Source organism: Dryobates pubescens, unplaced genomic scaffold, assembly GCF_014839835.1.
Source record: "Dryobates pubescens isolate bDryPub1 unplaced genomic scaffold, bDryPub1.pri scaffold_34B_arrow_ctg1, whole genome shotgun sequence".
Classification (NCBI taxonomy): domain Eukaryota; kingdom Metazoa; phylum Chordata; class Aves; order Piciformes; family Picidae; genus Dryobates; species Dryobates pubescens.
The window spans coordinates 35,643-46,153 of record NW_026530772.1 but is presented as its reverse complement, the minus strand read 5'-3'; the positions used below and the strand labels follow the sequence as shown (position 1 = coordinate 46,153).

Here is a 10,511-nt window from a genome sequence, read left to right as displayed (position 1 = left end):
GTAAGTAGTTTCCCTTATCTGTGGAGAAGGAGCCTGGCCAGCTTCATCTTCGTGGACTAAGGAGAGTCTTGCTAACCCTAAGTAGCTTGTGATTCTCAACCATCTTGGAAAAGTAAACATGTGACATACCTTTAGAGTGAATTGCAGAGGATCGTGCTGAGGATTAACTTGCTGTATTTGTGAACCATTTGTGCCTTGATTTTTGTATGCAATGTGTTTAGACCTGACTGGGTCTTCATTGCTGATGTTTCTCTCGTTTTCATTATTTACTCTAAGTCTGTTTAAGTGTTTTTGTGCCTTATAGCTGACAGTGCTGTTAATGTTGTTCTCAGTAATGCACGCAATGATTGATCCATCCCGTATGGGACGGGAACAACTCCCGTGACCAGATTGCTCACAAAAACAAAAAAGGGGGATTTGTGGTAATGGTTGCAATAAGCAGCATGAGCAATCTGGCAGTGTAGGCCTGGTGGTAGGCCGTGTCCAGCACGGGTGCAGAAGTAGCTAGCAGCATAGCAGAATAGTGCTGTGCCTGCACCGTGTAACCAAAGCAGGACACCGGTAGCTATAAACACAGAGAGTTATCTCAGAATAACAGGACACACATGTGCATCAACAATCTTGCATGTTATTACTGGTTTAACCAATAATCTATAGCAATAGTGTGTGGTCACTTGTGAGGGGCCAATGAAGCCATGCCAGCAATGCCCTCCGAGTTGATATAAGTTCTAAGGGTTTTCTTACTGCACACTTTCCTCCATGCTTTTCTTGCTAGCCTGTCAGCTCTACTGTCTGCTCTGTACCATGCTTTCACCATAGGCCTAAGCCATGGGCCTGCAATACTGAAGCAATAAAGGACAATACTAGATCACATTGATCAGATTTATTGACTCCATTCTCTGTTGTCGCTAAATCTTCCAACCTGGTCTATTCTATTCTATTCTATTCTAAACCAAACAAATAGCTTACTGTGACCGTTTGAGGCTGTGCCTTTAAGACAAACAGTGCTGGGACACACTGGCTAAATGTTTTCAGTACTAGAACCAAAACATTCTGATATTCTAAACGAATTTCATTGGTGTATGGATAAAATGCAACTTTAGATTGTGGAGCAGTTGGATTTTTTTTTTTTTTCCTCAGTTCAGTTCGGTTTGGGAGTTGGGGGAGTTTGGTGTTTCAGCCTGTTCTCCCTGCCTGCTTCTCTGCGAACTGCTGGAGTTGGCCTTCAGATAAGCAAACACTAATCCTGCATGGGCTTTTGAAGCTTACTAACAACTCTTTTCCTTAGTAACTTGCTTTTCTTTCTCTCTAAACACTTTTTGGGGAAAAAAGGGAGGTAGAGGGGGGAGAGAGGGGGTTACAGGGAGGGGATCCCTCCCTCGGGGAGGGATTTTTGTTGTGTTATTTCTCTTTGCTGTATATTTCTGTGTATATATTGTAAATACCTGTATATATTGTGTTATATATAACCTGCTTTCCATATATGCTTGTAAATATATAGCTTTGCTCTTCGACTGGGTTAGCTGTGGTTTCTTACTCTGTGGAGGAGGCAGAGCTAAGCCCTCTCTCAACCTACCACACTTACATACAATGTAGCTGCTGACCTGGTCAATCAGTGCAGAAACAAACCATTTATACAGCATCACACTTAAGACAGAATATCACAGTATCACAGTATCACAGTATAACCAAGGCTGGAAGAGACCCCAAGGATCGTCAAGTCCAACCTGTTCCAACAGACCTCACAACTAGACCATGGCACCAAGTGCCACGTCCAATCTCCCCTTGAACACCTCCAGGGACAGCGACTCCACCACCTCCCTGGGCAGCCCATTCCAATGACGAATGACTCGCTCAGTGAAGAACTTCCTCCTCACCTCGAGTCTAAACCTCCCCTGGCACAGCTTGAGACTGTGTCCCCTTGTTCTGGTGCTGGTTGCCTGGGTCACAAACCCCAGAATAGTTTCATTTTTGCTTCCTTAATCTGAGTACTAAATTACTCAACCAATGGAGCAATGCTCCTCGTTGGGTGCCACTTAAAGAATGTGATGGGTTGAAGTTACCTCCCAACTAACTTGAGAGAATTATCCTCCCAAATAAAACTGCCATACTAGCTCAGTGAAAGCAAGTGAAGCTATATTCATAAGCAAAACTTCAATCTAGAAATATGAAATGCAACAAATATGTACAAAATAGACAATATTTCCATGCATTTACAATTTATAAACAACACAAGAACTTCCCCAGACAAAACCAGGGGTTTACCTACAGCTTCCTCCTCTCTGCTCCCTTCCCCCTACCCTGTACAGGGGGAAAGAGTAAAAGGAAAAGCCAAGAGGAGCTTCTTAGTACTTAGCCACAAGAAGAACGCAGCCAAGGTCAGCAACAGCCAAGCAAAAGCACCAGCAAGGATCTGTAAGAGCAGAGAACAGAGAAAAAGAGAGATAACTTTTAGTTATCAGAGCACTGGGATTATTTAAACCTCATCATTATTTTTCTTTTGCATCCCATGGTAATTTATTTCCATTATACCACTTTCACTCAAGATCTGTGGAAAATATCCTAGGCATCAGACTTAAACTGCCACAGTGAGGCATAGCTGAGCCTTGGCAAGTCCATGCTCATGTTTCTGGAACAGATTCTCCTCTTTCAGGTGCACAGAAAAGCCACCCAAAAGGACTCCCAGGTAGTGGCTCTCATCACTCACCTAGCTGAGCTGGCATAGCCTGGGCTTTCCTGGGCTGCACTTTGGCCTCTCCCAAAGATGGGAGACATTAATTTGTCCTCTCTCACCAGACACCTCTGCCAATGCCAAGAGCTTTCCAAAAGGATGTTCCAAAGAGATATTGATCTGCCCCTGGCACTTCCCTGCCACTCTTCTACCTCTTAGACCACCTGCTTAATTAAGCTTTCATGTACTGTCCTCTCCAGGACACAGTGACCATCTCTGGAGTCACCTTTCCAGGTGCAGACTGGACAAGAAAGGCCCTTTCCATTCTTCTCCAATTTGTTTCTGCACTTATTCTTTGTTCATTCAGCTTCCTCTCTCCTATGCTGCTTTGACCTGTAGGGAGGCAAAGCTGCAGTTGTCCCCTGGGCTACCTCTGTGTTTGTTTTTGCTCTCTGTCTCTTGTATCTACTTGCCTAAAACTTTGCTTCTCAGGTCATGCCTTGGAGAGAGGCAGCCTCCTGGGAGACAGCTTGTGCTGAGCAGCTGGTTCCAGAGGGGTTTGATTACCAATGCAACTTTATCAGACTTTACTTTTATTTCCTTCTAAACAGGAACAATTCTCCTGTGGCTGTGTGCAGACAGAGGTCTATGGAGAGCAGGAGGAATTTGGTGCCATGGAGCTGTGACCTGCAGATGCAGAGAGCAGTGGAGAAATGATGCAAGCCCCAGGTGGCCAGTGACAGGTATGGGGAAGTTGTGGAGTGGGTGAGGAACAAAGTTGTTCATACAGTGTCAGCTCTTGAGGAAGAGTTTTTTCCTCTAGTCCAGGCCTCCTCAGGAGACTCTGTGGATCAAGGTCATGTGGAGAGTGCTGCTGTCAGCTCCCTTATCTCAAATGCAGCTAATTAAAAACATCCTTTAAAAACTACTCAGGGTTTTATGAGGCCCAGTGGGAAATCTTCCTCATTAACTGCACTGTGAAACAGCTTCAATGAACTGTGAAAAAGCTCCAATGAGCTGGACAAGTCTTCAGTACCTGAAGGAAATCCCAGGCAGAGCCACAGCTCCTGAGGGACTTCTGTGTTCTAATGAGCCCCATGGAGTATTTGGGGCTGACTCCAGGTATCAGGGACTGAGAGAAGGTTGAAGAAACTGCTCCAGAAGTCAGCAGCAAATGCCAAAGTAGCTTGAAGCACTGATTGGCCCCACTGAGGTTTGTTACTGACAAAGCCTCCCCAGGGGCTCCTTAGAGCAGGTAATTGGAGGCTGTGATTTCTAGAGCAAAACAAAGGTAAAATGCAGGAGTCTGTGATGCTGAAAAACCCTGGGCTTTGTTTATGGAGCAGGAAGGCCAAGCCCTGAGCACAGTCCCTGGGGACAGTAGAGCCTGAAAGCCTCAAAAGAAAGGATCTGCTCCCAGGCCTGGGTGGCACAGACAAGTGCCAGAGCCCAGGGACCAAGACCTAGGTCCTGTTGGGCTTTGAGCCTTGCCAGAGCCCTTGGCCATGCTTTACCAGCAGACTTGGTAGGCTTAGGTAATGGCTGCCCTGGATGACCTTGAAGGTCTTTCCCAACCACAACAGTTCTGTGATTCTATGTTTCTGTGTAGGAGAAGGATTGTTTTCAGATAGCTTTAGAAGACTATAGGGAAGGTTTGCCTTTGCTTGAAGATAAAGATTATATATATATATATACATATATATATATTAAAACAAAGAGAGAGAAAAAGAGGGATGCATATTTTGCATATTTTATAACTAAAGCTTTAGTGATACCAGCAAGAAATAGCTAACCCAAGGCAATACCTGGAAACATCCATTTTGCAACGCAGTACTGCAATCATCTCAGCAAACAACAGCACAAGAGGACAGGACAAAGAGCATTTCCCATGGAGCTGAAGATCAGCAGAGCTACCTAACACCGATGACAATGACTGCTATGATAACCTGAGATCAAAAGCATCAATCAGAAGAATGTACCAAACCTCATCTGAATTAGGACTGAGTACCATGATGGCTTCATTGTTGTAGGATTAGGGAATATGTTCACATGGATTTACATGGTAACTCACCAGTTTGGCAAAAGTTTAAATAGTTATAGAGAAAGTCAAAATTAACTATAGCACAAAAGACTTTTTAATTTTAGGTTATATAAAACAAAAAAATATTGGGGAATTCAGGCATTATGTCACAAGAAAGAATGGTGTGGTGGTTTGAAAGGAAAGGCTCTGCTTTCCCTTCCCCACTGAGAAAGAGACCACGGCTAAACCCAGTCGGAGAAATGAGAGTATATTTTACAAGGAAACAGATTCTGTGTAACACAACAAATACAGGTATTTTACAATATATACAGGAATATACAGCAAATGAACTCAACCAGAAACCAGACCCCCCACAGAGGGGGCTTCCCCCTGTGCCCCCTTCACCCCCCTACCTCCCTTCTCCCCCAAAAGAGGTAGAAAAGAGATTTGGATGGTTAACAGGGCAGGAAAGGAAGAAAGGCCTGGCACAGGAGTTAGTATCTTATCTTAGTTGGCCAGAATCCCAGAAGCAGATCCAGCCGAGAGGGACAGCGAAGGAAGGAAGACTGAGAGAAAGTCCCAGCTACCCTGGGTCTAACAATCTCACCTCCCACAATTCTACCAATGAAATTCGTTTAGAATACCAAAACATTTTATAAACATTTAGCCAGTGTGCCTCTTTCTTAAAGGCACAGTGTCAAATGGCCACAAATGGTTAAAGCATGTGATGTTCTCAGATTTTCATGTCATATATGGTTTCAAATGTGATTTAACAAAATTTATGGAGGATATAAGAGTTCTGGAAGTTTTAGCTAGGAGAAACTTGAAAGAAGAACAAACAACATTAGGCCAAAGTTAGTATCAATAGGACTCAGTGCCTTTCCTTAGCAAAAACAAAGCGTCAAGTGATCAGTATTACCAGGATGAGTAAAAATGCCTTATTGTGTTATGTTCAATTTTACATTGGGCAGAACCATGACTATTCAGGATGTCATCCCTGACCCAGCCAAGGAGCCTTTTCACTCTTGCTGTTTACCTGCAAGTATTTTCCTTATCTGTGGAGGTGGAGCCTGGGCAGCTCTACCCTTATGGATCAAGGAGAATCTTGCTGACATTAAGCACCACCACCACAAAGTACAGAAGCCAGGCTGAGCCTGCACTGAGTGACATCAGAAGTGCTCTGCAGAAGAGTTTATTGCTTCTGAAAGCATCCAGGGATCAGTTGGCTGAGGTCAGCCTTGAGCTCCTGGTTCCTCAGGCTGTAGATGAGAGGGTTCACTGCTGGAGGCACCACTGAGTACACAACTGACACCAACAGGTTCCAGGATGGGGAGGAGGTGGAGGGAGGCTTCAATCACTTCTATGATTTTTGACCATCTTAGAAGAAAAAAAACAAAGATGTAGCATACCCTTGAAGCAGATTGTAGAAGGCAGTGCTGAAGATTGGGGTTGCTGTGTTTGTAGCTCTTTGTATCTTGATTCCTGTGTACAATGTGTTCAGGCTTGATCAAGTCTTCTTTGTTAATAAGAAAAGGGAAATGTGAGAATTGAAACTGGTAAGATCTGAGTTCTCCTTTGAGAGATCAGGCAGGTAACAAAGAAATAATTTCAAAACTATGGGATGAAACTTTCTGTCTGAAAGAAGCAACTGTTCTGTTTGTGTTCTGACCTTGTAAGATCAGTGGAAAGGAATGTGAGCTTGTTACTGAAATGCAGCTGGAAGTTTTGTTACCTTTAACCATATACTGTGCCAGTTCTGTTAGATTGAGCTAATTCATACAGCCTGAGCATTGTGTCTTGTATGGCTTACATCAGTCTGTTAGACTCACTGCCTTCCACAACTTCTGCTTGTGCTATAGAGTTAGTTTTAACTTGCTTGCCTCTATGTATGCAAAGAATGTTAGAAAGGTCAATCAGAAGTGTTCTTCTATGGAAAAACAGAAAGGGGGAGATGTGGGAGGAGGTTGTTTTGGATAGCTTTGGAAGGCTATAGGGAAGATTTGCCTTTGCTGGAATTAGACAAAGCTATGTTTTGTCTTTGACTCTGAGGGTAATGTAAACACCTTGTAACCAAAGGAGAGAAATTGGGCAGAATTTGGTTGGATGTGTTAAAGTATTGTTTTGTTATTTTCACCTATTGTCTGCCTTAATGACATGCATGCCAGTAGAGAATGATCAGTTGGGGTGAGACACCTGTGCCTGCTGAGAGACCAGAGAACCTTGCTGTGTAATGTAATAAACATCTTTGCCTGCTTACATCTGGTGCAGAAAGCTTTGCTCGAGGTGATTAAAACATCTGTACTACAACACTCTGCTGGTTCTGTGCACGTTTCAGGGCACAGCCCAGGAAGGCTGATGTGAGCATACAGCAACATTTGCAATGAGCCTGTGCAGGACACCTGAGAGGAATCTCCCTGGGGCAGGGAGGTTTGTGCTGCAGTCACACACAGAAATGTCAGAGCTCTGTCAGGTGTCCACACCTGAGCTGGCCTCATGAACTGCTTCTGTCTTGCCCCATCCCTCACTCAGGCTCTGCACTGCAGCAGGCAGAGTGTCCCTGGCCTCCTGCTGCCCCTGCCAGAGACCAGGAGGTTCCTCACACCTCCAGTGCCTTGGTACCCCCCAGAAACAGCTGATGGTGTTTGTGCTCACTCAGGTTCCTCTCACCCCACACACCATGGCCATGCTTGCATCTCATCTGTGCAATGCCAGCAGCCACTGCTGACCTCCTGAGCCTGTGACCTGCAAGTGGGGGACAAAGAAACTTTCCAAGTTGTGGTGAGAGACCAGTGGTGGAAATGGTGGTGGTGAGTGGCTAGAGCAGGATGATCACCCTGGGACAGCTTCCCCAGGCTGTGCAGTGAACAGAGACACAGATCAGAGCCTGCTCTGCTGCTCCTTCAGGCCTCTTGCAGGAGGCCTGTCTGTGTCAGGACACTGCTGTGTGCCCCAGCCCTGCACACTCACACTTGAGCTGTTCCCTGCTGTTTGCATCCCTGGGACACTTTCTTGGGCCTGCTCTTGAGAAAAACTTTGGATGAAGCCGTAAGCCTTCAGACTCTGCCCTGAGCAGATCATCTGTCTTTGTGGAACTGCTCTTGGGGGCCAGTTCTTAGTAGTTCCAATGGCCTGTGCCTGCCTGTGGTCACAGGACTGCCAAACAGGAGAACCCTGACCAAACAGCCTGTTGCAGTTTGAGCTGGGTGCCCCCCTGGTGTGTTCACTTCCTGTGTCCAGAAGTCCAGCCCAGAGGGATGGACACAGGAAATTGTGTATTTCCTACCATGATTCTTTGCACCACTATAAGATCCAGTGCGGGGTCTAGCACCTTCTCTTTTCTTCCTCCTCCTTCAGCCGGTAACTGGGGGAGATGTCTGCTGGCTTTGGGCCTGGCTAGGCCCAAGGCCACGGGGGGATGGGTAGTCTCAGGCCTGGCCAGCTGAGACTAGCCCAGCAGAGGGAGGGGGAAGAAGGAGCCCTGAGGGTCTCGGGTGTACCCTCAGGTGGGAATGGGATGCCTCTGGGTTTGCTTTGGGATCTTTCTTTGTCACTGCGCTTTGGGTTTTCTGTAACATTCACTGCTTTCTGTTTAAACTTTCATCACTTTTGCAATCCATTTGTCTGAGTGTTTTATTCCTGCCCATGGTGGGGAGAGGGGGCTGCCTCAACCCAGCACACAGCCACAGCACTCAGGCCTTGTACTGACACAGGTGAGGCTGGAAGTTGGAAGAGAACAGCCCTGGAAATTCAGGTGCTGGTGCTCCCTGGCAGTGCTTGGACTCCTTCCTCCCCCCAATCTACGCAGGACCTGAAGCTCCAGAGAAGTCCTCGGGGAAGGATCTCAGGAAGGAAAAAGTTAATGAAAGTTTCTTTATTTTTTTTAACCAAAGAGCAGAGGTCCTGCTGCACAAATTCTTGGTCAGCAAAGCAGAGAATGTGTTAGAAAAGGGATGACAGTTTGATAGAGTAAAACACCACCACCACGAAGTACAGAAGCCAGGTTGGGCCTGCACTGAGTGACATCAGAACTGCTCTGCAGAAGAGTTTATTGCTTCTGAAAGCATCCAGGGATCAGTTGGCTGAGGGCAGCCTTGAGCTCCTGGTTCCTCAGGCTGTAGATGAGAGGGTTCACTGCTGGAGGCACCACTGAGTACAGAACTGACACCACCAGGTCCAGGGATGAGGAGGAGATGGAGGACGGCTTCAGGTAGGCAAAGAAGGCAGTGCTGACAAAGAGGGAGACCACAGCCAGGTGAGGGAGGCAGGTGGCAAAGGCTTTGTGGCGTCCCTGCTGAGAGGGGATCCTCAGCACTGCCCTGAAGATCTGCACATAGGACACCACAATCAACACAAAACAGACAAAGAAGAAACAGGCAGTGACCACAATAAGCCAAAGTTCCCTGAGGTAGGAGGTGGAGCAGGAGAGCTTGAGGATCTGGGGGATTTCACAGAAGAAGTGGTGCAGAGCATTGCCCTGGCAGAGGGGCAGGGAAAATGTATTGGCTGTGTGCAGCAGAGCAAAGAGAACCCCAAAGGCCCAGGCAGCTGCTACCAGGTGGAGACAAACTCTGCTGCCCAGGAGGGTCTCATAGTGCAGGGGTCTGCAGATGGCAACGTAGCGATCGTAGGACATGGTGGTGAGGAGAAAATACTCTGCTGAAAGCAGAAAGAGGATAAAAAAGACTTGAGTAGCACATCCTGCATAGGAGATGTCCCTGGTGTCCCTTAGGGAATTGGCCATGGATTTGGGGATAGTGGTGGAGATGGCACCCAGGTCAAGGAGGGCGAGGTTGAGGAGGAAGAAGTACATGGGGGTGTGGAGGTGGTGGTCCCAGGCTATGGTGGTGATGATGAGGCCATTGCCCAGCAGGGCAGCCAGGTAGATGGCCAGGAAGAGGCAGAAGTGCAGGAGCTGCAGCTGCCTTGTGCCTGGGAATGGCAGGAGGAGGAAGTGGGTGATGGAGCTGCTGTTGGACATCTGCTGCCCTTTGTGCACAGTGCAGTAGCCAAAAGGCAAAGGCAGTGACAAGTCAGTGGAGCACAACCAAAGCCATTTCTCAGCCCCTGACACAGACTTAAGTTTTCTTTTTGAGGAGACCTCCCTCCAGCTCTGTTGCTGGACTCTCTTGTGCTGGCTGAGCCTGCAGGGGAGAGCAGAGACTCTTCCTGCTTCCTGCTGCTGAGTCAGTCCTGCTCTGCAGCAGGGGAGTGGTGGAGGCAGTAGCAAGGTCTGGTGTCCACTTTCAGTGGAAAGAGTCCCAAAGCAGAGAGGCTTCTCAGCATCTCCCAGTGCTAAGGAGAGAGGGTAGAAAAAGGCAGTTCCTGAATGTTTTAGGCTTTTTTACTCCAGCTGCCCACATCTCACCCCCAGAGTGTTCATGGCTGTCACAAGTTCTCACACACAGCATTTCTGCTGCCCTCAGGGGGAGCAGAGAGAGCAGAAGCCTGCAAGGCAAGAGGCTGCCTGGGGCTCAGAGCAGAGTGAGGGGAGCTGCTCTGGACCTGCTGCTATTTCCCTGGGCTTGTGCCCTGCTGAGCTGGAGGTGATCACTCTCCCATGTGCCCCTGAAAAGCCACCAGACCCTGCTGAGAGCAGAGGGATCCCCCACAGACCACTCAGTGTCTCAGCCTCCCTCAAGGTCTCAGCACCACACTTGCAGCCCAGCACACTCAGGGCCCATTGCAACACCCAATGGCATTTCCTCTCCTGTGGCAGCTCTGCCTCTGCTGCAGCTCTGGCTGCAGAGGAGGTGCTTCACACCTTGGAGCCCATAACCCTGAGGCCAGAGGCTTTTCTGGGGGGAAGAGGAAGCCAAGGGC

At 47.5% G+C, this 10,511-nt stretch overlaps 1 protein-coding gene across 1 annotated transcript; it reads right to left on the bottom strand.

Annotated features, from left to right (window-relative positions):
* Positions 1-1,283: 1,283 nt before the first annotated feature.
* Positions 1,284-9,743, bottom strand: LOC128899732 (olfactory receptor 14J1-like; the record flags this gene model as incomplete). Its single annotated transcript, XM_054179415.1, has 2 exons — positions 8,772-9,743; positions 1,284-1,300 (listed from the first exon to the last, which is right to left on the bottom strand). Coding segments are annotated over exons 1-2 (915 nt in total), but the record flags the coding sequence as incomplete, so codon positions are not given.
* Positions 9,744-10,511: the final 768 nt, after the last annotated feature.